Below are 27705 nucleotides of genomic sequence, written 5' to 3'. Positions count from 1 at the left end.
AATGTCCAGCTGCGTTAAGACAAGAGTGATGGTTTCTATGTCATACAACTTGCTTAGTGGTCTGGGTGTTTTATTTTAAGGTAGTACCTTACTGTGGAAATTTGGTATTGTCTCTATTAATGCACACAACATCTGTTGCACTAAAATATCTGCCATGGGTGTAGTGGTTTTACTGCAACTATTGCAATTGAGTCAAAATATCTGGCTGGGGCTGGAAATGCTGTTGTGATTCAGGAAATGGTTATAATCACGTCCTGTCTATTTCAGTTCTGGCCATTTAAAATATTTTTGATATATTTTCCTTTTAGGGTGATACACTGAATACCAAATACCAGGTAGATCTTGGAGATGGCTTTAAGGCGATATATGTGAACCTTACAATGACTGGAGAACCCATCCGTCACCGCTATGAGAATCCTGGGATTTACCGTGTCTCGGTGAAGGCTGAGAATGTGGCTGGGCATGACGAGGCTGTGGTGTTCGTCCAAGTCAACTGTAAATCAGCTCTTTGGTTTTCTTACTTTTGCTACTGTGTAAAAACCTCATGACAATGAAGTAGTAAAGAAAATTACTAGTCATAATTAGGAAAAATGCATATTTTTTCAACAACCTCACACAGTCTTGCAGTGCTGTATGTTGTTAATGCAGAGGCTTGTAAACCTAAAGTATTAGGAAGTCAGAGTTAGTTTTGTTTGGATTTGGGAGAAGGATGCTATATTAATCTTTTAAATAGCAAGCATGCCTCAATTCCAATCTCAGGTTTGATCCATCTTCCTGACTCAAGACCCTGTTGGCAGTCTTAGCAGCTAAAATGTAATACTTCAAGCTATGTCTTTTTAGGAGCTTCTAGGTGCTGTGTGAAGCAAGTGAACAGACATGTTGAGAAACGTTTGAGCTCTTGTATGATTTTAAAAAAGAATCAAAATCTCAGTGTTTCTAAAAGTCAGGTTAGTTATTCAAGTACTAGAATCTGGATTTTAGGTAGTTAATTCTCACAAAGTTTTAAAGTGGTACTTGGGTATAACTTGATGTTGGCAGGCAGTATTACGTGACTTAGACTTCTCTCCCTCTCCTTAATTAAGACCTAAAAAACCCCATCAAATAGATTTAAAAGAAAAGAATAGCATGGCACAGGGAATATCATGCACCGTCGCAAGCTTAATGTACCTCAGTCATCTCATAATTGAAATGAAGAAGGAAACTCATAACTGGAACTGAATTTTCCTCTTTGTTCGAGATTCAAGACAGCTACTACTTTGCCGTTTTCAGATGTGTGAAAAACTCAGAAACAAGTAACATCAAAAGAAAAGATACTCATCTTGCATTCTCTAGGTGTCTGTTTCCCTCTGTTGTGAGTGGTGTGTCCTCCACCCTAATCCCAAAGCAATGGAAACCGCTGAAGCCACATACAAGGCTGTGCACAGATCCATGTGCTTTATGTCAGCCTGTCTAGTGACCGCTGATATTTATGTATTTTGTTAGTCAGAGTCCTTGAGTCCAGAGTTTCCAGTTCTGCTTTGATTAGCAGATGGAGCTGAACACATTAATACTAATGGTCAATCTCCTATTAAAATCAAATGGAAAGGATCAGAATTGAAGTCTCTGCCTCAGTTTCATTATCTGTTTCATTGTTGTGGTTGGTTTTTAAATCATTGGACAACTCCAGAGAGCTCAGATAAATTACTTAGGGCTTCACCGTTACTTTTCCGGAGCTTCTAGGTGCTGAGAAGTAGATTAAGCACAGGAACAGTAGATCTGTACAAGCGATGAACAGCGAAAAACTCTGTAACATCCTTCTCTCCAGGGAGAGCAACTTCTTACCGTTCAGAGAATGATGAGCAGTAGCAAGCCCTGATGGAAAGCTGAACAACCGTTTTCTGAAAATGTGCTTCTTGGGGTGACCTACATCAGGATAAACAGTAAAAATAAAAGATGTCGATTGTGTTTTATGCAGTGGATTTACCAGTTGCAGAAGCCAGAGGTATTTTTCACAAGTAAAATGACTGGTGCGCTGAGAGGACTTTGGTGCTGTAGTGCAGAGGCAGCAGAGCAGGGAAGCAGATGTGGTCCATTCCTGAGCTTTTCTGTGGATGCTGCTCGTAGTCTGGAAGACTCACAGAACCATGTTACCCAGCCTGCTTGAATAAATGCTTTCTGTGCAATTTGCTCCGTTTAATTTTTTAGGTAAATTACAAGATTTGAGGAAATTAGCTGGCACTAATTAAACTGCAATTTCTATGTTCTAGAGAAACACTAATAGCCATTCAGGGACATTTTTCCCTATCAAATACCATGAAAGCATAAATGTCCCTAGAGTCCTTTTTTCACTCTATCTCTGATATATTCCCAGGGAATTTTTTCAGGGACAAATGGTAAAGGGAATATTTTTTACTCCTGCCAAGTTCTGTTGCTATGGGATGCCCTGTAATGCAGGACAATTATATGAACTTTGGCCTGTCATCCAGGTTATGCTTTCTGATCCAGATCACACAATCTACAACTTGTTAATGAACTGTAAGAGAAATTAGAACAAGTCTGATAGTATAAACGTGAGTAGGTAACCCAGAATAAAAGGAACTAAAGAAGAACTAGGCATACATTTTCTTTTTCATGAAACCATAATTTCTGTAGTGTGCAAATAATCGGAGAGCTTTGAAAACTGTACTGAAATTGTAGCTTCCTTAAACAGAAATCGTGTAAGTCAACTTCTTTCCTCATTGTACACACTTAAGGGTGCTGTGAAGCTTGTCCAAATGCATTATGGAGTTGTGTGACTGAGAGAAGCAGAACAACTCACAATAATTATTTTTAGCTCGTTAATATATAGGAATGGCAAACTTGAAATCACAGTCATCATTCAAGGACCAAACAACTTCCCTTCTAAAAATTTTGGAAAAGAAAGTAACCTTCTTCAGGAGCAAAACCATATCTCAAAATGATCTGTTTCATCTGGGAAAATGTATATTTATGGCAAAATCAAAACAGTGATGCAGATCCCTCCAGACCTCTTTAACTTGCTTCATCAGAAGGAAAATCAATTTCTAGGAGGAACAAATGTAATGGAATTCCTACAACTTCTGAATTTTCTTCAAGACACCAGCAATAGGAAGAGCATTTTAACTCTGTTTTGGTAAAGAAACTATTGAAGAAAACATTTGTTTGAGCACCCAACATATCTTGAATTCATGTAGATGGTTAAAGAGTCATCAGAGAAAACGCTGAGTGAAAGTAGAGCCTTACCTTTGGATGAAGCAGCACACGGGCTGGTTGAAGTGAGGTGGAAAAGGAGGGTGTGCACAGCTTGGACAGAGAAGTTCAAAGTGAATTAGAAGTGAGTGGGCAATGATTCAGTTCATGAAAGAGAGTAAGAGAAAGACTTTGGACTGGTGTTGATTACCTTTAAGTTAGCACTGAGATGAAAGACCTCTGAATGAATTAAAAGATAGTTAGAATGGAACAAAAATGGGTGGGTTATTACTCATTCTGTGTAATGAATGCATTTTGGACCATACAGCAGTTTGTCATCATGGATAGATGGTGTTGCTAAAGTTAAGAAATGCTGGTTATCACATTATGCTATTATAAAGCTTTTACCTTCAGACATTCTGAAAAAGATATACTCGGAAACCTCCAAGGGAAAAGATTTTCTTTCAATGAAGTTATTTTACTATGAAGCAAAATACAACGTTAAGAAGCAGATAAAATCATTGTAATGATGCATTTCTTTTATACAAATAATAATGTTTACAGCCTTTGTAGGCAAAAGTTCAGAAAGGAATAAACTTACTCTAAGGCACGTTTTGGAGTACAGAGGTTATCTATTTTGATTTGCAAATAAATGCTCCCCTGATGTACACATCTATTTTAAAGCATGCATTAATGAGAGTTTATGTGTGGTGTGAGCATAACAGCTGATATTTCATAATGAAAATGAGTAGTCAGCAACATTCTTTTTCAGTTTTCTGCTTTTCCCTTAGCAGTTTGAGATGTGTTAGATTTCTATTCATTTGATCTTTTATTACTTAAAAAAAAAAAAAGAAGAAAAGCTGAGATTGCCTTTTCCACTTTTTAACTGGGATATTTGCTTATGTTTTCTAGAAAAAAAAACATATGCACCAAAAAAAGTGCATCAGGGAGATGCATTTTGGTGATCTGTCTCATTGCTCTAGGATTTTGTTTGTGGGTTTGGGGGGTTTTTTTGGTTGAAATGAGGTCCTTACAATTATTCTCATAGCTTTCAACACAGATGTAAAAGTAGAAGGGAGGGAAAAATAAATTCAGGACCTTATAGCGTGCAGGTGAGAGGCTTTTGGGGAAAGAGGCATTAATAAATTGATGGATTCTTGTTCAGTGATATTTTGGGAACTTTGTTCAGCTCCACTGCAGGCTTTAAATTTAGAAGTGGTTCCAGTCATTGGGAGAAACCAGGAGGTGAACCTGACAGCCATCATACTGCCTAAGAACCCTAATTTGACAGTCTTCTACTGGTGGATAGGAAACAATCTTCAGGTACATGAATGGTTTTGACTGAGATTATTTTCAATCTCTTTCCAGTAAAGGTTGAGTCACACCTTTTACTTTAATAGAAATACTACCACGTTGCATGACTTCTTTTAGACCATCTTTCATTCCAAATAGTCAGTTATGTCTGGTGGCAAGCAGTATCTAACTTTCCCTGTTTTATCACACACATTTAAGATGTTAATTTCCCTTTTTTTGCTACTTACATGGAAATGGGAATTTCTCTTCTAGAATTGGTTTGAATTTCTAAACTATTTTCTTTTTGGGAGAAACAACAATTTATTCTATTTCATTGCCTATTAAAAAAAACTTTTGGAGGGGGGTGCATTTGGGATCATAGCATTGGTGAATTATGAAGTTTGGATTTATGCGCTTCCATGTTGATAATGTGAGTACTGTAAATTTAAGTGCTGTACAGAAGTATATATATATATTCATTGTAAAGATAAATATTTTCTGGGAGTCTAAAATAAAGTGGCATATCAAAAACAACTGGGATATCTAAAAGGATATCAAAAGAGTGAGAGCACTCAAACAATCTAGTGATATTCATTTGGGGATAGAAAGTCTAGATAAACATATCCTAGAGCAATAAATATCCAACTGTTTCTATGTAGGAATATTTCTTGTCTAGCTGGGTTAATTTCTTTAAAGGTAATTCTTTCAATAACAGATAAGTAAAATATTTTCTTTATGAGGCAGACTAAGCATGACAGAGAAATGCTTCAGATAAGCGCAACGAACTTTCTTCTTGTAAATGTGCTGTCTACCATAATCCCAGCCTGTATCTGTTCATTATTATTGACTTTGCTATTGCTACAACAGACACTGCAGATCAATGTAGTCTTGTGAAGGGTTTTGTAATTCGTACGAATGTGGTCAGGGAACAGAGGATCTCAGCTCTGCCTTGGAGGTTACGGTGGACTGGTGCACTTCCATGGGTTGTGGTTTACGTTGACAGAATTAATCCTTTTGACTCTGACATACCCTACATTTTTTGAGGCAAATGACTTGCTACATATGATCTTGTAGAGATTGTTGAGCCTGCCTCAAAATCTATTTATTTCAGTGGGATCTGAATGAAAACCTAATACTCTACCAATTATTCTGAAAGAAATGTTTGCCCATCTGGCAGCTATTCTGTTTATAAAGGATCCATTTAGGGAAAGAAATATCCTGTATTGAAAATTTTAATTTAACAATTTGATAAAATTATTAATTGAATAATTGGTGTGAAACCTTTTTTGCTAATATTTTTAGTGACAATCTCTTCAGACACTGGTCTCATGGTTCTTGCTGAAATTCTATTTTCAACTTTTCTTTGCTTTTTAAAGCCACTCCTTACATTGGAGAGTTTTCTGGTGACAAAGTTTGCTGAGACAGGTGACATCAGAGTTACAGTGCAAGCTTCCTGTGGGAGCTCCATGCTTCAGGACTCAAAAGTTGTCCACGTTTTTGGTGAGACATTACTCTCGTTGATTTTTTTTTGTTTCATGTGTACTTGTTTCTTATACCTGTTAGACCAGCCCCGACACAACTGAACCTGTTGTAAAATTATATCTAATGCCACATTTAATTCTTAAACTTAGAGGTAACTAGGTAACTCCATAAAGTTAGAACAGTGGGATTGTATGGAAAGGTTTCATCTGAATTCGCTTATTTTAAATGTTACTGTGGTTCCCAAATGCTATATGTAGCAATAGTGTTTAATTAGTATTTTGGCCTATGGCTAGAAAGTTTCTTAGAATTTCTAAATAGAGTAGTTTAAGTACCTCTGAAATAAAGAAAATTTAGTTGTGTATGTGCTCTCAGCATTAAAAACGATGTGAAGTAATTGCCTTTTATCACAGTGTATCACTGTTCCTTTGATGTTTACCTGAGAGTTTGGATCAAGTATAGCTCCACTGTAAATTATTGAATAACCCTTCAGCTCTTGTTTCACGTTGTGCTTTGGTGTGTTTTGTTGTTTCTTATAATGTGGTGACAAGGCATAATATACTGTGAAAAATGTAGTGCCAACAAATTATTTACATTTGTATTTATGCTGTCACATGTGGGAATTGTGATAAGTGAAAAAACTTCTTTTTAATGCAGAGCTAAAAGCCTTCAGATATCATGAAATACACAAGATGATACATCTCTGTTGTCTGAAGAAGTTATTTTTGCTTTTAGTGTACTTATTAATTTAAAATAATGGTAAAAACCACACTCATGCTAAATGGAGCTTTTATGAACCTTCTTCTTTCCTAAGATAAATGGATTTAACGTTTATGCTACCACTTATAAGTGCATCCACTTTTTAAGAAATCTTTAAAAGTATAACACTCTTAGTGTGACTAGATCAATGACTTTGGCTTTCCAAATGGCTTCTGTTCTTCATGTTGGCCAATCCTGATACCAAGAGCAAGAAAGTACTGGCCATGAGGGAAATAAAGAAACCTTTGGAAAAGAAAACCACATTAAAATACAATTCTGTTGGAAGTGTTGGGGAGGCCAGGCTTGACTCATGCATACCAGAGGATCTCTTTCTCTGCTTTGCATTGAGTTCCCCAGGTGTTCATCCAAGGAGCCTATATGGAGAAAGGGAAGATTTTAGAGACTGTTTACTGAGGAACAGCCCATTTGTAGTATTTCAGATATTTTTGACAATATCCAGAGAAATTTTGCAGGTGTACCTTGTTTTAGTTTTTTCAAAGAGGGACATAGTTAGCCTTTGTCATATAATTTCTGTTCTTATTTTCATAGCTAGTTTATGAAGTGTGTAAAGTATTCATTTTACATGAAAACAGGAACATGTAGTGGACAAAAAACACATGTTTATGATTCAGTGAGAATAAAATCCATTGGCGCATTCCCATTACAAATAAAAGAAACCAACCACGTCTGTGTGGTAAAAAATTACTGGGAAGGTATGGCCCCAGAGCATGTATGTAAATCTGCTTTGTTTATATTTTTTCATCCTTTTTTTTTTTATGTTTAGGCACATATTTGATGACATTGATGAAAATAGAGTAAGAAATTGAGTGCCTGACAGGAGCGTACTCTTGCTCCATGAAAGAGTACACAACACAGAGCAGTGATCCCAGATACTGCAGCGCTGCACAGCAAATAATGCCAAATACATATTTTCAGCTTCTATTTCTACAAAACTGTTTTTGCAGCCTGGTTTGTTACTTGTTCAAAAATGTTTCTTTTTGTTTTTCTAGATCATTTCCATGTTCTTCCTCTGAAGTTTACTAAGCACCTGGACATGTATAACCCCGACATACCGGAGTGGAGGGAGGACATAGGGCGGGTAGTAACACGACTTCTTGCAAAGGTGCTCTTTCAGATTGCTCATAAAATGTTCCCTTGCCAGTTGTAAAGCTTGAAGGTTAAGTTAATGCCTTCTCATTTAGAAAAAAGGAGGCAGAGCAAAATAATAAAGTGAACCTCATGAGCCACATTTCAAACAAGTTTGAGCCTAGTGTCGCTTTTATGTGCAGGCTGTAGATGATGATATTGTAACATAGACAGTTTAGGTCTAACACAGCCTAATTGGCAATTAATGCTAAATATTGCTCTCTGGGATTAGGGATAGACATATTGGCAAATACTGCTGACTCCAAAACAGGAAGAGTAGCTTAAATGTGATATATTTAGAAGTTAAGTAGAGGATGCTGTGTAATATAAAAGACATAATCTTTGTGTAAAAACAAAGCAGAAAGAAAGAATTTACAATGCCAGTTGTGTAACTTTGAAAATTACATATAATATGTAGGCACGCAGTTCATACAGCTGGTTTTTTAGATCATGTTCGGAAAAGAAGTGTGGATTGGGAGCAGCTGAATCCTGTAGGTTAAATCAAGTACAAAGCCATGCAGCAGTACTGTGAGATAAGAGCACCCCATGAAAACTGTGAGCTCTAGAGCTCTGCTCCTCGGGTACACGCACTGCCAGCAACTGAGTGTGCACACACTGACTTTTGTGAGGGCGATAGCACTGAGGTGCAATTTGATAATGTTTTTAAAATACTTGCATTTGAAATCACTTGACTTTTCCTGGTTTTGCAGTAGTGCAAATCAGGTTCTGGAATTTTGACTTTATACCGTTTCCTGCCTTTTTTTTAAGGTTCACATCAAATGTCAAATTAAAGTAATTTCCCACTTTTATCGACTTAAACCCATTCCATACCCAGTGTCAGTCAAACAAATATTTTGCTCCCTTATAAAATAGCCCTTGCATTTTAATAATTACTAAATCATTTGCATAAGAATATGAACGATGTAATGGAATTTCAGAATCTGTTTGAGAAAGGCTACAGGAAGTGCCCAGGGTGTTGTCATTAGAATTGTGTGGTTGTATTATACAAGACATGGAGGAATTTGGGACTAAAAGCAAAATTTGCACAAACTATTTTGAAAAGGGATGCACTTCACTTTCAGTGGGGGATGCAGGTATTCATCACAACTTCAGGAACTGAACCTAGGTGCTCTTAGTCTCACCCTGGAAGACTTCTCTCTGTCCATTAAACACAGATGGAAAAGTAACCTCCCTAAGCTAAAGTTATCTGTAATGAATATGCCCTTCTAAGTCTACTAAGTGTCTGAATAGCCCACAAAGAATCCTAAATCACTTAGGAATTTTTTTTTTACGTTACCATGGAAACACACAACCATTGCAGAGTTTTGCTAAAACTGCATACCACTTCATTTTTCTTCTTTCCATGATGCCACTAAATCGCTTTAATGCAATAACAATGCTTAGCACTTCCAATCTTCAAAGAGCAGCTCACATTTCTGTTAATTTATGTTTGGCTTTGTTCATGTTTTAGCTTCTGGTGGAATCCCCTCTAAATATTAGGGATCTGAACACGAAAGACTAAAAGACACATGTGGAGTTACTTACATGTTTTCTATAAAATTTAAAGCATGCTGTCCTGTAATTTGCCACATGCCTTTGTCTTCACAGGAAACCAATATACCTGAAGAAACTCTCATGACAGTCGTGAAACCCGGTCTGCCCACAACTGCTGACTTGCATGTGCTACTACCAGCAAACCAACCAAAAAGGAAAAGAAGTGTGACTAGTGATAAGGTAATCAGAGCAATGTATGTCTGGTTAGGACAGTCTTCATCCTGTTTTGCAGTCAGTGGCTGTACTGTCATTGTCTTTATGGGAAATTAAAGGGTGCTCCCTAACTAGGTAAAGATCTCACTCCTACCTGACAAGAGACATGTAAAAGCTAGCAACAGCTATGACTGCTGCATTCAACAGTGTATAGATCAGCATAATCTAGTGCTTACTGGTATTAGTGTATTTCTCAAGAACAACTAATATCCATCTGTTTTTTAAACAGAAACAACAGTGATGGCATGTCAGTCTGTGAAGATCCGGTAGAGCAAAGAGTGTATTTAGGACACTGATATTTCTAAAGGGGGATGAACCATCTCTGCACTGTCTTCAGAAGCAGATTTCAGGTCAAACAGAAACAGAACCTTAATAGTTGACCTATAATGTAAAGAGCATCAAGCAGGTAGTTTCTGCCTTTATGAGCAAATGCCCTTTTCAATTGGCAAGAAATAAATATAGTGAACACAGGAATGAAAATCAGACATTAGTTTCTCCCTACTTATTTCCAAACAATATTTCTTCCATAATAAAAGGCCTTATACCAGTTGAAAAGACTGGCACTTACAGTTTATGGTATTTGTCCTTTTGCTGTGATAGAGAAGGAACAGATCCCAACACTGTGCCTGTATCTTGCAGTTCAAGTCCTGCCAGTTACAAAGAATCCCAATGTAAGGTATTGTTAATTTTAAAGGGCATTTTACAACTTTTTGAGACAAGGTCACGGTATCCAAATTGCTGGAGAAGTAGGTAAGATGAAGCTCTTCATATTAACTCAAAACCAGTAGATTGTGTTTGGAATTGATGGGGTACACTTTGGAAGGTCTAAAGGAGTATGTTGATGTTGTCAAAGTACTTGAACAGGTGTCTTACTTTAAATTGCACAGAGTACAGTGTGAATGCACAAAATTTTCTGCTTTGTGGCAACCCCCAACTCTCACTGTTCTCCCTCTGTAATCACAGTGGGAATTCCTAGGATCTTAAATCCCAATTATGTTGCAGGAAATGGTTAATTTTAACGGGTTGTTTGATTAGTAGAGAGCCATTCATGTACTATGGCTTTCAGCCAGGTGAGTATTACCACTTCAAAATTACTTGCATCTTTCCACTTCTTGAAGAAGCAAGGTGCAGCTTCTAGAGGAAATTCTTTCTCTTTATTCTCAGCATATATGGAACGGGCGTCTTTAATAATTTAAGGGAACTGATAGTGATAGATTCAGAGCTTGTGCAAACGTTTTATTTCAGTGCAAAGTGTGATGCATATTAGTTGCCTTTAAATCTCAACTGTTATATTAGTGCTGTGCTTCAAGGCAGCTTAAAGAATATTATCAATTATAATCAATGCTGTCTCAAGGTTCTTTTCATGTTTGTGTATGAAATATCAAGTGAGTTACTCCAAAGCATAAAGAAGAGCAATCACATGTTGCAAATGATTCGGTAAAACTTCTGTTTAGTGGGACTATGGGGAAATTACAGTAGTTTAGCAGGGCACAGTTTCTGTAACAAGTAGTCCTCCGGTAAGACCTTGCAAAGGTTTTCTGAAGCTAGAGGGGCACTGAAGGGTGAAAGTAATTGTATAATCTGGAGAATAGATATACATTTCTGACATTGTTAGGATGGACCAGGTCAGACCAGTGGTGGCTGGGGATTACATGTATGGAAATACCAAATATGGTACAACCTACATTTGGTTGGAGCAGGAACAAAGGGAGACGGAAGCAATTACAGCAACCTATGCTATCCAATGATAAAAAATCAGGTACACTAGTATCACATTTCAACACCAATTATTTTATGGAGTACAATGCTGTAGAGCCAGCCTTCTAGAGCCAGCTGCCTAAATTGCTATTTTTGTATTATTGCTAAGGAATACTACTTTAGCTATTGATATGTGCATATAAATTTGTTGATGCAGAACTGAATGGCACAAATTTTGATAAAATATGTGTTGTATCAGAGTCCATTGTGACTCGAGGAATATCCTGAAAATATACCCTATGTAAATAAACTTAGCAGCAGAAACTGGTTAAGTCAACAGGAAAATACTCACGGTGTCACTTATTTAAAGATTCATTACATTCCCTTCTATTACCAGAAGAGAATCTTGAAGGTCTTCATCATGTTTCACTGGAAGGATGTCCTTTGTCATGCTGCTAGTGCCAGTTCTCAGTGTTGTGACACTGTTGTGAGGACTCACCAATGCAGAATGTTTTCTGCACATTTGGAGGAGGTGTCCCTGAAATCCTTAACTAAGACATAGTTATGAAATGTATTCCCTTAAAGAGAACCTATTTGTTCTTGGCTGAAAACCTTTTAGATTTGGGATATTATGTGCTTTCAGAAGGATTGTTAAAGGCAATAATTTCTTGGTCAGGCAAAGAACACGTACTTGGTGGAGTTTCTATTGGCGTTTTACATGGGGTGTTGTGATGTGATGCTATTTATTAAGTTAGTGGTCTAGAATAGGAGTCCTTACTGATAAAAGTAGCCAGCAATAACAAAGATCGTAAGTAAGTTGGCAGTGTAGTAGCAGGAGCCTTTGGATAATTCTCAAGTTTGGTTCCATTCTGAGAAAAGCCCTTTTTCTTTCAAATTTATGCATGTAGAAATAAAAGCTGAGTGTGATTTAACCTGGTTTTAAGAACACAGCGATTTCAAAAGTATTTAATTCCAATCATTGACTCTAGAGGAAGACTAGGTTGCTTAATTTATGCACATCTGTTACATGTCTAATGTCAGGTGAGATGAATCCAGCTGAAAGAGTCAATTAAAGTGCGTTTAAATTGTGCCTGGAAAGCAGTGGCTCTGAGGAAGATTTGGGGCTCTATCTAGACAAACTACTACATGAAACTTCTCAGTGAGTTGCTTTGGCAAAAAGGGTAAGGCAGACTCCCAGATACATAAGTAAGTGGGTAAGAGTTTGAATAGTGTTGTTTTTGCATCCTTATACCACAGTGCAGGAGCCATTGCGTTCACATGTTCAAATATTCTCATTGGAAAGGATGTAGAAAAAGAAGATAAAAAATTCAAATGGTGCTGTGAGAACCTTAACTTAGAGAGTCTAGGGAGGAGCTCCAAACACTAGATTTGTTTTTTAAAAAGTTGGAGAGGTGGCAGCACTGTGCTCAATAAATACCTTGGGGCAGAAAAAAAGCCTGTGAGTACTGAAGCAACCATCAATCTAACAGTGAAATAAATAAGCCAGAACCTTTGGCTGGATTCATAGGAGATTCAAATTTTTGACCTGTGGAAGTGAAGTTCCTATAGGCTTGGGTGGGAACCCAGGGGTGGGGAGAGAAATAACGAACAAGTGTTAGTCAAGTGTTAGTCATTTAAGCAAAAACCAGAGCAAATGTTGGATTCCTCAAACAGCTGCCAGGAAAATATGATGTATGCAAAGTTATAGGGCTCAGTAATTTCATTTACTGGCTGAAAGTCAGATTAGCCTGAAGTACTTACTGGTCCCACTTGCATTGTACACCATGAACATGTGAATGAACCTGGACTGACACTAAGTAACTCTATTTCAGTGGTGCCAGCATCACTTTAAAGGCTGCTAATCAATATAGTTGTCATATCCATTCTCTTTTCAGACTTTGGACAAAAAGATAAATACTTAGGCACTATCTGGAGTAATTGTGTTGTAAAATAACTGAGGCCATGCTCACATCACCCTTCTGTTGAGTCATTCCCCCACAAAAAATGTAATAAAGTCAGTGGAATGGCTTCAGAAGTTAGATATTCCCTAATATGAGTGAGGATATTTGAATTTGAACTTTTGTGTAGTCTCTGTCCATAACTTGGGAGAGACTACAGAGATTTCTATCTATTATACTGCAAAGGCTTGTCAAAAATGAGCACCATAATTGATAATATCATAAAAGGAGTTACTCGTGAAGGTTTCATGGATATAAAGCATATTTCTAATTTGGCATCCTGTGGGAAGTCATATCCTAAATTATATAAGGCAGAGAGTATAAAACTAGCTTTGATCTTTTAGAAAATTACTCATGTTGAAGACACAAGCAAGTAGAAGGGAAAATTCAGACAGTTTGTCATCTGGGGTTAGGATATGATGGTATATTTAATGGTTCTGCTCCATAAAAATGTGAGAGGCCATATTTTACTGTGCTCTACCCACTGAAAAAAAAATAGGAGGAATCCTGATTTTTTCCACATGGATGGATGTATGTATTTCTACAGAGTATTGTTAAAAATTAGGTATAAATGGAATCCATCCCATTATAGCTAAGGAGATGAGGTAAATTACGACATGCAGTTCATTATCAAATAGCAGTTACTTTTCATAGCAAAAAATCTAAAGTGACATCGCAGGTTTTCTTCTGATAGGTTAGAAGAAGAATGGAGAGTTTTTAATATGGATTATGCATTGTGTGAGTTATGACCAAGGTAAACCCAATAGCGCGTGCAAATGACATGCTGTCTGTCATATACCGGGTAAACGTAAAAGCTTTGGTAAGGAGAAATATTTGGCTATAAAGATTTGACATTTTCAGCTTTTATGGCTTGTGGAGTTTTGCATGATTTTTAAATATGGAATTTCTTTAACATTTCAGCTCATCATTGACAAATGCTTTCTGAGTTTCTCACCATTTAATGAACCAGAGATTTTCCTTTTTAGAGCATTGAGCCTCTCAAAAGTGGAACAGAGTGCCAGGTGTTTGACATTCTCCCTGTTGTATTTTCAGAGAATCGCAGCTATCAAGCAAGCCTTGAATGCACACAACATCAGTTTCTTTCTGAGGGGAGGATACTGGGTCCTAGTGACTTTAGCTGACTCCAGTTCAGGTAAATATATAAACAAAGCTCCCAACACACCAAGCCTGTCTGAGTTCTGATAAGTTAAGGAGAAAATCTTGATACCAATATAGATGTGTACATATACACACATATGTATATACTTTCTTCGTACTTGTTACATCTAGATACACACATAAATATATATGTGTGTACATATGTATGTATATGAATATATATACACATAGACACACACATGTATATATGGATATATTTTCATTTAGTACTTGTTAACAATCACCACCAAATAAACACTTCTTAAATATTTCCATTTTGTCATACCTCATGATTTGTTTCAGAAGGTTCTTGCTTTTTTCTGTGTAACCATGACATTAACTAAACACCTATATTATACAAAACAGTGCCCTTAAGGAAGACCCAACCAGGCTTCAAAAAAAACCATCTGGTGAAGCACTTTGGCTGCATTGGCTGCTGAGAAAGCAGAGTTTCTTTACTGCAGCCATTAAGTCTGCAGATGTAACTCCAGGGATCTGGGACATAGCCTTGCATCTCTGATCTTCAGTAAGGTCTCCACATTGCTAATCCTGTCCTGACATAAATTATATGCTTTTTCTGTGTTTAAAACAAATGGAAATAGTTTTTTTTGCGTGCATTTGCTGCATCTCTAGCTTCGCTATGTACCTGTAAACTGGTTGAAGAGCATATGTGTGCCTACATGTGTGTGTATTTTGAACAGAGAGATGTTAAAATGATGTTTTAACCAGAAAGTTGAGCTTTGACATGAAACTTGTATTAGAATGTCCTGTAATTTTTGTGTATCGTATCCCATAGTATATTCTGCTTTCTTATTTCGATGCGTTCTTAGAGAACCTCTTAGTTGACCACAATCAATTTATGTAAGTACAGGTGTGATATTTTATCTGTCAGCTCTATATAGGAGACAAAGCTCTTTTATCTAGTCTCTAACGTAGAATCATGTTACAGTTTTGCTGTGGTACCTCATCTGGTTTAAAGGGCTAACATTTGTTAGCCAGCACAAAAGGCTGGGATTGAAAGAAGCTCATGTTCATTCCAGCCTCTACCAACGTACAACCTTGAGTTCATTTCATGTTCAGCGCCTTAGTTTCTCCATCTGTGAAATTAATACAGCCCTGCTTTTGCAATGCATGTACTTAAGAGTATGTGAACATTTCCTGTGATAGATAACTTTAGATTCCCAGAAAAAAAACCAAAACTGTGAGTATGCAAATAATTAAATCTTCAAGGTTTTGTTTGCTTTTGTTTTTTTTTTTAAATTGGTCCTCTGTCCTTCAGTCACAAGTCACCAATTACTTTTGTGTTGCCTTTTTGAAGAAGCTACAGGTGGAGTGAAAAGAAAAGGTTACACAAATAACAAAAAATGGGTTTGACCTGACAATTAGATAGAAAAGAAAGCCCAAGAATGTGCCTAATCTGAAAGACGACGTGCTAAACTGTTCTTTTATTTCATATTTCAGACTCTCAGAGGATTGGAGGAGGCAGTGGCTACTGGGCTATTGTGGTTCTCTTTGTTATCTGTCTAGTCGCAGTTGGGGCTTTCATCCTCTACAAGTTCAAAAGGCAAGTAAACCTTAATCAACAACATACACATTTTAAGAATTAGATTTATCCACAGATCAGCAAAACAGAGTTTGTTATTTGAAAAGGAGATTTCTTGAAGAATTGCAAAAAGTCCACTGCTTTGAAAATTGTGTTTTTCTGAACTTTTCAGACATCAAGGTAGGGCACTGATGCTTGCTTTCACTTGCAGTGTTCCAAGATAAATAGCAGCAATATGGGAAGTACGGAGAGTTTGTTCAGCTTGTCTAAATAATATCGTCAAGAAAGAGAGCTGAACTAAAATATTATTCCTGATTAATTCCTACCTCATTACTCCTAGCAGTTATGAATAAACTAAAGCTATTGGGACAATGAGTGCTGATTTGCTTAAAAAAAGCAGTTTTATCAAAATATGTAGCTCTGGAGTTTCTCTGTGTACACATTACATTTTAATTGCTGGGGCAATGCCACATAGAATAAGTGATGGAAGTAGATTAGCATTAATTTGACACTGGAGTATGTTGAGGGGAGAAATAATTCTGTAAGTGGGCTTTATGAGAGACATCTTCTCAAAATTGACAGGGGATACCATGCCGGCCTTTGACAGTCTGATAGGTCTTTGGTCTGCAATTTATTTTAATCGTAGCTACTAGGGTGCTGTGCAACTTAAAGAATTTTGTTCTTGTTGATGAGTTTGTGTAATCATTGGCTGTGCTCTTGTTATTTTTGTATTGCTGGGTCATTTAGAAGCTATTGGGTTTGATCATACTGGAAGCCTTCATCATCATCAAATCCTGATGTCCTCACTCAGTGAGGATTCCTATTGATTTGTCTCATTCTTTAAAGAGTGGTTTTTATTTGAAGTAAACGTAAGTTTATAGAAGTGAATGCGGCACTGAGTATGTGCTGGCAATAAGCGTAGATAGCATTTAAGAGTTTGTTTAGAAAAGATTTTTTAAGGCAATAGAGAAAAACTCTTTTTTACAAGAATCTCTTCATTTCCTCACTGCAGCACCTAAGTTTCTTAGAGCTCATAGTGGCTGATTGCTCTAAAGGACAAAGCACAGAATGCTGTATCAGACTGTCTACAACTGAATAAAAATCGATTTCACTATTTTAGGTGCCTGCAGCAAGGAAAAGCATAAAAATGGTTGATGTGATGTAATTATATTATTTCAGTAGCAATTCATGGAGGATTTGCTGTTTGTAGTGTGGGATCATAAAACTTGCTTGTGATATCTTTCGAAAGCTGTATGATTTGTATCTTTTAGTAGCTCTTAAATGAGAGCAATTAAATAACAGAGACAATTACTGCATGGCAAAAGAAGTATAAAATATTCAAGAAAGGAAGAAAAAAATTATTTTCCTTGACTTCTTTCTAAAATGCCCAATGAACCATCGCTTTATAAATAGAGCTTTTATTAAGGAGGAAACTGTAGTACAATTTGCACATTGCAAGCTTTAATGTCTCTCACACTTCTGTATATAATTTGTGAAAATAATTTGCATTTAAATTTTGTGGGCATTTAATTTAGGTGCGAGTGAGCAGAATTGTGAGGTATATTCAAATGTTTCTCAGTAGCCTGAAAATTGCTGTTGGCATTGATGAATGACCATGCAGTAGTATTCAGTTTTGGTCCGTATCATACCTGTTACTGAGATATTTGACAGAATTATTTTTAAATATTCCTGCTAAGCATTTCCAAGATGACAATTTTTTTGGTTGCATCCTTCATTTGCAATTTGGTCTTCAAAGACTACTGAGCACCTAATCAGTGCTACGTTTGAAAAATTACTTTTTCCCCATGTGCTCCCTGTGAACTCCTTTCCCACCCAAATCTTTAATCCCTTAGAAAAAGTCTTTCTTGTGTTTATAAAGACTGATAGTGAATTTCTGGATCCCCATGGAGTACTTACTTGTGAGTATAGTCCCTTTAAAGTCAGTACAGTGAGTATGTAAGTTTACAAACTGGTCCATAGGGACTGAGGCTATAAAAATGCAAGTCCTTTATAAAGGTTGCAAGTTGCAATGCACAAAGGCAGCTTGTCAATATTATATGCCTGTATATTAAAAATTAATTTGCTGAAAGAATGCCATAGGCAACAAAAATTGTTCAATTTTAGGAGATAATTTCAGCAGAATAACACTTACTGGGCCCTATGGTAACTCAGACAACGCATACAAATATAAACATGAATTATTTCAACATAGAAATTACAGACATGTATAAGCTGTTGAAATGTTAATACTGTCCATAATTTTTATGTATGATTCACAAAATTAAGGAGGAGATGGAAGACATTGGTGGTGCCATCCTTTCACTTATGTAAGTTGGTAGTCAGATGGTCCCTTCATAAAAGGGTTAAAATTCCTTTTTTCCCCAGGTCAGAGAAATGTTTATTAATCTTAGTTTTATCACAACACTAGTTGGGTCTATAGGACTTGCAGTTGGCATTGGGGCACAGGCAAAGCAGGTGGTCTGCAAAAGATTGCATGGACGTGCCTTGGACTATTCTCTCTCTCTTTCTCTCTCTTTGCCGGCCCAAAGACAGTTCTTTACTTAAGGTTAAGTTTGATACCCGGAAAGATGCAAGATGGAAACACTGGCTTGCAGATAAGATGATGACTGGATTGGCGGGGGGGTTACAGCTTCATACGTGAGAGCGTTTCATCCATTTGCAACAAGCAGAGGCACTGTTCAGGACTTGGGATGAAAAGTAAAGAGAAAACAGCAGGCTTCTGTGTAGACCATAGTACAGCTTCGATAGAAAATGGAGAAACCTGCCCAAACTGCCCAATGGTTCCTGAGTGCCGAGGTCCCTTGTCCCAAAGCCTGGTCACCTGCCCTCCCTGCCTGGATTATTTCTGAAGTTCATGTTGTAAGAACTTGGGTCTTAATTTACACTGATTTTTGTCAGGCAGAATTGCGAGATGAAAGATGGTGTTGACAAGACATCAAGAACTAATCTAATACCTCTTTTTTATGAATCTTTTAGGGCAATCAGGACAGCTATGATGAAACTTGCTGCTCCTGTTTAATTTCTCTTTTCCTGAAAAATGCAATACCCAGCGCTAAAAATTGTTGTCCCTCGCAAGAAGTAAATCTCACAGAATTGGTTTGGGGGAGAGCAGTAATCTAAAAATAACAATCTTGCATAAGATCCTGTGTCAGATGCCTCATATGCAGAAAATGAAGAGAGTATTTTATCTAATTAAGTAGTGGGGTAGATGAAAAACAGAGGTAGATTGATATAGAGGTAGTGGGATTTTGGCTGATTAGTTATACGCGCAGTAAAAACCAGTGCCGTCTCATCACTCCTGAAGGAATGCCCATTAAAAAGAAAAGATTAAAATGGAGTAATTTCCCACTACTCTAATCAAAACTAAAATTGTAGGGTCTGCTGGATAATCACAGCTGTCATGGCTGTCTAGCTAATGATTAGGTGATTGTAGGTTACATCAGTTCTGATATGCCCTAATCCCAAATACTTAAACACTGACGAGGAAGACTGCTGCCCTCTGTTCTTACATGCAGTACAATTGCAAGCATTTATCATTTCACCTCCCTGTCTGCTCCCTCCCCGCCCCCCCCCCCCCCGCCCTTCCCTTTATCTGATGGCCTGTTTGTGCATCCAGCCACTTCTTGCCAGGAACATGTGCTGGAAAAACTGGTGCTGGAGTCCCCAGAGCTCGTGGAGCGACTCCTGGCAATCCCGAGAGTGCTTAGATGCTTTAGACAAAAAAAATAAAAAGCCAAAAAGTCTTGAGACCTGCAGGGTTTTGATCCTTTGTGATCAGAGTAGGTAAACAATTCAGATTAGGGCTAATTTTACCCAGTAAATGAAAAGTAAATTTTAAATGATAAATGCTGAAGGTTTTAAAAAACTAATTCTAGTCGTATCCCACAAATGAACAAAGATTGGTTTAGGTAGATTGGAGGGGGTGAATTTTTCAGCACGGCAGCAAGGAACAAAAGGTAATACCCCAGCTGCTCAACCTGCCTGTGGCTGTGGCACAAGAGGCAGTGCAGACAATGAACGCTGATGGCGGGCAAGCCAAGAATAATTTGCCTTGTCTTTGCTCTTACTTTCTGAGTGTGGAAATCACCAGTCTGATGCCTCAAGTAAACAATATGTTACAATACTCACTAGTATGCTTCAGTTGTTTAAGCATCCAGGTGAAATAGACTACAGCTGCTTCTTTTGACCAGAACAGTATGAAGCAGCTGAAAAATATTTCTGAGAAATCAGGTCTATTTTTTAATCCAGACCTGGGATCTGCATATATTTTTTTCTGTACCATACCATACCATACCATACCATCTATACTAAATTTAGTTCAGTAAAAATACACTTCTTCCATTCCCTTGGGAACAATGTTTATATTTTTTGTGGGTTTCAGGTTGCCATCCAGAAAAGATTTCTTCATGCTTTCAGAGCAAGCTTCTATGGTGTGGGGTCCTGGGCAACAGTAGAGAGAAGGCAAATAGCACTGTCTGCACTAGGCAAAGTAGAGGAAAGGAAAATTATATTTTAGCCACATCAAAGCTGCCATGTAATCATCATGTTACTAGTGGAAGATCTGAAATCATCCTTTTCCTATTTTTTACTTCTTTGTAACAACAGGGTATTAGAGTAGCCAAACCAGAGCAAATAGTTGGCTTTTCTGCTTACGTATTTTACCTGGTTAATAGTAGCAAATACAGCTCTCTAAAAGAGTATGAAAATCTTCATCTTTTAATTTGTATGCAAACTACTGCCAGTGTACTTAAAGCTGCATTCATTGTTTTCACAAATCTCAGTGAATCTCCTTCAGCCAAATTTATACCATTTTGTGTGTATTCCTTTTTTCCCCAGTACTATCAAGTGCCACTTTTGGCCCCCTTCTGGGTCATTTCCACAATCAGGAGGAGAACTGTGTTATCTTTCTGCCTCATTGACTTACTATCTCATTTTCAGTCTCTGAAGAAAAGCTATCTTTTTTCCCCACCTTGCTTATGCTACTTTTATGTTCCATGAGAGTGAGTTTAGTCCCAATCCATGCCCTTTAGTTATAAAAAAACAGGCACTAATTTAATGATCCATAATATTTCAGAAAAACTTCCTCAGAAATCAAAGTAATAGCATGTAGAAAAGATTTCTGAAATGAAAGAGGCAAGTAAATCAGAATTGCCTTAAAGCAAAAAGTCAGTCATCTGAACATTTATCCAAACATAATAAAGCCAACACCACAATAAAGTATTCTGTTTAATGGATTATTATTGTTGTTAGTTTTATTTAAGTTCCAAGAGAATGCTACATTATTCTATATCCTTTGCCATGTGAATATATTCCTATTTTTTATACTAAACAGAATCTTAATCAAGCCTCTGGAAAATGAACGAAGTTGCATAAAGACCAATGAATATTGGCTCCACAAGGAAGAAATTGAAAGCCAAATAAAGTAGAGAGTTTAAATGAGTGAGAATCAATATCTCACCCCCCTCCTGCTGTTCCTTACTGCTGAACATTTTTAAGTGCAAACAGTTTCGGGTGTGAACTGGTTAGAATTTGTGAATATAGGGAGGAAAGAAAATACTTTCTGGAATATCTTCTAAAAGGTGTGGGACCTGGAGAGCTTGGTGAAAGCCATGTGCTGTAATGTTCGTTAGTAGTTCCGTGCAGAATTAAGTCTCCAGTTTATATTTTTATGGTCCTCAAAGCAGGCATGAATATTTCTTCTTCTTCATGACTGAAATAAAATGCTACAGAGAAAACAAAAGGAACTAAAAATGTAAACCATGGAATGCTGCTCAGCAGAGGTAATTGTCTCCAGCGATGGATGCGAAGCACATGCATTTTGCAGCTGAAAAGTAAACCCCCAAAAGAAATTATTGCATAATCTTTTTCTCTGTCCTTATAAATGTGCTTTCAATTTTCATATTGCTGATATAAATCTCTTGGGTCAAATTGCGTGTCTTGTCATGTTTTCACAGTAGTCTTTTATGTAGGCCCAAGCATTTCAGCTTTGCTTACTTCAAACAGTTACATTGGACTCAACACAAATTGCTTCCTTAAGAAGAACAAAGCACATCAGGGTACACAAGAGTTTCTCTCTGTATAATTAGGGATAGCAGCTTCCTTCCTACATGTTAGAGCAGTGAAGAGCGACTGGAAAATTGCCAGAATCAGGCCCATCTTTAGCAAGGACTCAGTATCCACATCCTGTTTCATCTCACAGTGCGGTTGTCCCTTATAAAGAGAACATCTGTCACGTGTTAAAAATACCTCTTGAAAAGGCTTGGACTATCATTTACTTCAGCCTGGTTGAGTCTCCTCCTTGTTAAACTGAACCAATATGAAACACGTAGAGATCTCTAGAATGTATAAAAGGTAAATGCCTGCAATGTATGTGTTCACAAGACCTGTAACATTCTTCCTCCCATCCATACTCCATGTTACAATCTAAGATGCTTTCCTCTGCAAGCGTGAGGAGCAAAGGAAAGTACAGAAGAGTCACTGAGTACCTGAACTTTATACCTTCCGTGAAGGATCTGTACTTGGCAGGATTGGGCTCATGGGGTTTAGGTGAGTGAGAAGTAACAGCTTACGCCTTTTCACCTTTTCTCCGTAACCCATATAGAAGTGCTCTTAACAACAATACGTTTAATGGTTATTTATGAACTTACGAGGTTTCTTCATTCAGGCACCCCTTAATAAGTTTAATAGTATGTGTTGTGATTGTGGTGATCTCTAACTAGTAAGTCTTACCAAAGACATGAGTTCAGCCTCAGGATTTACACCAAAGGACACACCTTGTTGACCTGGTTTCAGAAAGGTCCTTCAGCTTGGGCAGACAACAGTTAGACTAGCAGCTCTGCTCCCTTTACTTAACTGCAAAGCTCTGATGTGCCATATGGGTTCGAGATAGATAACATTTTTATTATGTCAAAAATATTTTGATAATGCCGTTGATGCTTCTACAGTCTGTCAGAAATACAGTTTTGAGAAGGTCCCCTAATTATTGCAGAAACATATGTGCTAATTCTGTGAATGTGTTGCAAAGACATTCTTCTGGGTCTTGTTTCCCTTAGGCATTTGGTGGTGGACTGAAAGTGAGCAACTTGACAGGTTTGATGCAGGTCTGATTGAGAGGGATATTGTTTTCCACATGACCAGTTTCATTAGCAAACACATTAAAAACAGTCTGGAGTTACTGGCCCTAGAGAAAAAAATCAAAATTAATTACCTAATGTATTTGTTTTGGTGATGAGGAATGTCCTTCCCCCTTTCAACGTGGCTTGTTTCATCCAGTTAATGGGAGGAGAGTGATGCAGGGCTTGCCTTTGTGTGTATGTTTGTGTTGAAGGAGCTCTCGGACCTGTTGGAGTGGTCATAACAGCACAGTGTTTTGCTATCAGACCTTCCTTCCACTCTTGTCCTTTGCATTTGGTTAGTCCTGTGCTTCATTTACTCCATGCTCACTGAGATACAGAAAAGAGCAAAAGCAATCAGATTTCTTTCTTTGTGCTGCTTATAAATAATGGGATAAAATACCTGATTTCTGTATATAATTTTGTGTCTCTGTGTGGGTGTGTGTATAGACATACCTATACAGATGTGTGTGTGTGTGTGTACATATAAAGGTGTATAGGATGCAATTCATCTCTTGGATAGTTCAAGTTAAAGGGAGGAGATCCTCTTCAGTTGTCTTTCATTGTTTAGCAATTTCCATTTATTCTAATTACTTTGATGTAATGGAAGGTGCTGTTCAAAATAGTTTGCTGCAGTAACTTTTATCTCAAACTAAGATGGTGCCACCTGGTAAAGAACCTTTCTTCTGAAATGACATTTAAAGGCAGGTCATCTTCAGAAGCCTAGAGGAAACAGAACTTTCAAACTGCTGCCAGAATGTGGAGCAGAAGATGGTCGTTTTTCGAGAGATACCTAAAAATTAGTGTCACTTTTTCTGTCTTCTCACTGTCTAAAGGAGCTCAGTAGAAACTGAAGCTTAACCTCAGCAGTTCAACCCTGTTTTCTTCTCTTTTCTTCTCGTTGTCTGCCCATTGCAATAATCTGTGTTTAAGCACAGACTTTGACAGCCATGATCTGCTGTCATGCTGATCAAGCTGTCAAGCTGCTTCTTGCAGTTTGGGAAATGGAGCTCACAAACTGCAACTCCCTAATCAAAAGTGTCTGCTTGGTGCCCAGGAAAAGATGTTCTTATGTCCCCAGGCAGATTGCAGGTGAATGCAGCTACAGCAAAGGGTATGGCTTTTGAGAAATGTTCAAACCACAAATTCTGTTGCAAAGTTAGAAGTCCCTGATTATTCCCTTTGATTTTACAAAGTCTAATTTAAGTTAATCTAGTTAAGAATTCTTTACCAATACTAAGCCTTAAGCCTCTCAGTCCCAGCCATGGTGTTAATTGTTCATTAGAGCTGATAGAGCCATTTAATAACAAGCTTTTTGTTTTTCTAGTCTCAAATCAGAATGAATGAATTAAATGCTGTCTACCATAGAGAGTTTTGTCTAATTCAGCCGTTCCCAGTAGTCCTAGGCCAAGCTTTACACTCTGTCTCCTTTAGTGCTGCCTGCTTAACTTCACCAACCTCCCCTGTCTTCACATTTGCTCTTATCGATGCCTGTTTACCTCCTTACTCCTTACACCTTGGTCCTGGCCTCCTGGTTCCTTACTCTCTGCTCCCTCTCCATTCCCTGTCTCCTGGATTTCTCCCACTTCTTTCTCCTCAACCCTGATGGAATGTCAGACTGCCATTCAATACTATTACACTTCAGTGTCAGCCCACCTCACCAGGGAGATGTGATGATGATTGTGACCCAGCTTAATGTTTGTGAAGGCACCTGGAAACAAGAATGAATGCTTGTTGGGACTTTTTATTGCTTGAGTTCTTAAAATAGCTTTTCTGTGGTTTTAGGTTCGGTTTTTTTTCAGTATTGTTCATTGTCTGTCAATTAGTCAGAAATTGATGCTTAATTATTACATTGGTATGAACATCATGAATAAGGCAGTTACATAAAACTGTGACTGAGAATAAGGAGTTGGTAAGTTTAGGTTGTGAATACAAAAGTAAGGAAGGGTGGATTGGTTCTGTTTTGTGATTCTGGAATGACTTTGCTATGCTGGAGCTCTGCTCTGATGCCAGCATGAGCGCAACATGAAGGAACTCCATCACAAGACTTTTTGTCCTTGTCTGATTTAGGAAACTGCCAGGCAGAAATGTCTATGCCCAGATGCACAACGAAAAAGAGCAGGAGATGACAAGCCCTGTTAATCATAGTGAGGACACCCAGAACATCATCCAGGGTGAGGAGTTTATTGATGATGATCTGGACTCTCAAACACTAGGTAACGCAAGAGGTAACTTCATTTTTAGTTTATAAATTTTCATAAGTAATTGATTTTTAATTGATGTTTGTTTTCATTTTAGCTATTTTCATTTTCTGCTCAGTCTCAGGAAGAAGCAAATAGTACACCACTAACAAAGGATTATCTCAGTTATCTTCTTTTGGCTTGCTTTTGATACAGGCTAATGCATGGATGACATGCTATATAGAGCATGAGTACAGAGATAGGACAGCTTAATGTCAGGAGACTTCCTGGGACAATTTTAGAGAGAAATTATATTTGGTAGAACAGGATATAATAGGTAACAGTTGAATTAACTCAATAACCCCATGAATTGGTGGAAAATGGAGTTTAGATCAGAAGGATTTGTAGAGTCAATGTTTCCATGATTTCAGATGGATTGTACCTAGATCCATTGCTATATTTGCCATCATATTCCAGTGGCATTTAAAGTTTTCATGATTAGAAACATTAAATTTATTCCTGTATAAAAAGTATCGTAAGTCTTCTCTAATTTAGCTGATAACTTTCTAGTATTTATGGGGTGGTCATAAGGAACCCAAGAGGGAAACTTTCTGTGAATATCTCTCAGTGCAAATGATTTCAGTGTCAGGTGGAAGAGCATATCCTGGCACCCTGTGGTTGTTTTTAATGTAACATGGAGTGCTTATCTGTAAAATTCATTTCTTGTAAAGTTTACCATTGTGTTCAGACTGCTTTCAGGTCACAGTCTGAAAAGTGTAGGACTATGGAAAAAACTCCCCAGTTCCATTCCTACACAGTTTGTGAAAATAAATCAGATAACCCAAAGCCTTTGGGATTTGTAGCAGCAGACTCATGGTGTAACAGGCAACTGTAATGTCTTCATGAACCCACAGAAGATGTGTTTTAGCTGCACCACAGGTAGCCTGGGGAAGGACAGAACTTTGGCAGAGGAGAGATTTCTTTATCTTGGATTTCACCTTTATCGTTTGTTCTCGATGTCTTTATTTTTATTTACTGAACTGTGTGGCGCTTCTAGGTTCTTGGAGGTGTTAGCTTTGAGCACGAGGGAAGAATCCAGCCTCCCGCTTTGCTTTGTGTATTTCTATCTTTTCTTTGTGTATGAGTATCACTGTGTTTCCATTCAGATTTTGCAAGACAACCTTGATTGCACTCCTGATTTTACCGGAGTTAGTTCTAAAAACAACCCTGGAAAAACAAAGTCTGTGTTAAAATTGTCTGATCGACTCATCTCCTGGGTCTTTAGAAGAGAAGGCTGAATGCTAACAAAGTCCTTGCAGGCATGCCTATTAAAGTGGAGCATTCAAACACCTCTAGCAATGTACAGAAGCGTAACTTCTTTTAATGGTAGAAAATCCCTTATGGCCTATTTATATAAGGCAGCTTGAGATGCTGTAATAAAGAAGTGCTACCCTGATTTGTAACGCATTCAGAAATAATCTCTACTTGCCCTGCACTCCTTACTCAGAGAAAAAAAAAAAATCTTCTATCTGGGCAGAGCATTATTAGGGTTAAAGAGTGCAAGGTCATGATGTTTTGATGTGAAACTTAAGACAGTTAGCAAATGCAGATCTCAAAGTGATTTGTGCTTCTGCCAGGTTGTCAACACCAGTAGCATTTCCAGCAGAGCGTAAAGAGTTCATTTCTGTGGATCATAATCATCCATATTTGTCAGCTACTGTACAGCTTTTAGACACAAAACTTTATTTAGGACATAAAACTATACTTCTGCTCGCTGTACTGTTTTGTTACTTGCAGTACTTTGCACTAGCTCCGGTATTGCTCAGTACTGCCAAGAAAATATTCCTGTTAATGATACTCGTCTGTTTTATCTGGCTAGAGTATGAAGCATGTTATAATCCCTGCTTTATACTAAATTCTGTTTTACGACATTATTTGCCGAAGGTTCCTATGCTATGGAGATCCCTTCTAGTTCTGGTGAGCTTTCTCCCTCCCTGTTGGGAGAAGTCAGTAGCAGCCTCCGCTCCATGCACAGCAGGGAGTTACAGGCCTGGGTTTCTGTTTGTTCTCTCTCTTCTCATAACTTTTGAATTTCCACAGTACAGTATTTCCAGACTCACCCATCCACTTTTTTTGTTTTCTATATATTTTATGTTGCCTACTTTATCGCAACCCCCACCTTGGGACTCCTCAACACCATTACCTTGCAGTGACTCCTTCTGGGAGAAGTGGCAACTTGAACAGCTACAGAGTTCCCTTATTGCTGATGCCGGTCAGTGTCCAGTCCCAGGTCAGTGGCATGTCGAATGGATGCCTCAGGTTCCATTCTCCTCCCTCACCTGCACCCCTCGAGACAACTACACCTTTTTAAGCCACAAAGAGAACCAACTTATGCTGTCGCTAGG

The 27705-nt window shown here is 37.8% G+C and overlaps 1 protein-coding gene across 6 annotated transcripts in view; it reads left to right on the top strand.

The window, feature by feature from the left end:
- The window catches only part of SORCS2 (sortilin related VPS10 domain containing receptor 2), a 590289-nt gene that overhangs the window by 551585 nt on the left and 10999 nt on the right, over positions 1 to 27705 (top strand). For 2 of the 6 annotated variants that reach the window (XM_030008352.2, XM_041124370.1), the window contains 9 exons: positions 309 to 495; positions 4376 to 4509; positions 5856 to 5979; positions 7728 to 7840; positions 9472 to 9597; positions 14340 to 14439; positions 15906 to 16008; positions 25191 to 25348; positions 27511 to 27590. In XM_030008352.2, the coding sequence (XP_029864212.2) occupies positions 309 to 495; positions 4376 to 4509; positions 5856 to 5979; positions 7728 to 7840; positions 9472 to 9597; positions 14340 to 14439; positions 15906 to 16008; positions 25191 to 25348; positions 27511 to 27590 (1125 nt within the window). The remainder of the gene's footprint in view (positions 1 to 308; positions 496 to 4375; positions 4510 to 5855; positions 5980 to 7727; positions 7841 to 9471; positions 9598 to 14339; positions 14440 to 15905; positions 16009 to 25190; positions 25349 to 27510; positions 27591 to 27705) is intronic. The other 4 variants (XM_041124365.1, XM_041124355.1, XM_041124361.1 and 1 more) reach the window with 4 other exon arrangements.

This window comes from Aquila chrysaetos, chromosome 1 (assembly GCF_900496995.4).
Source record: "Aquila chrysaetos chrysaetos chromosome 1, bAquChr1.4, whole genome shotgun sequence".
NCBI lineage: Eukaryota > Metazoa > Chordata > Aves > Accipitriformes > Accipitridae > Aquila > Aquila chrysaetos.
This window is presented reverse-complemented; position numbering and strand designations above follow the sequence as displayed.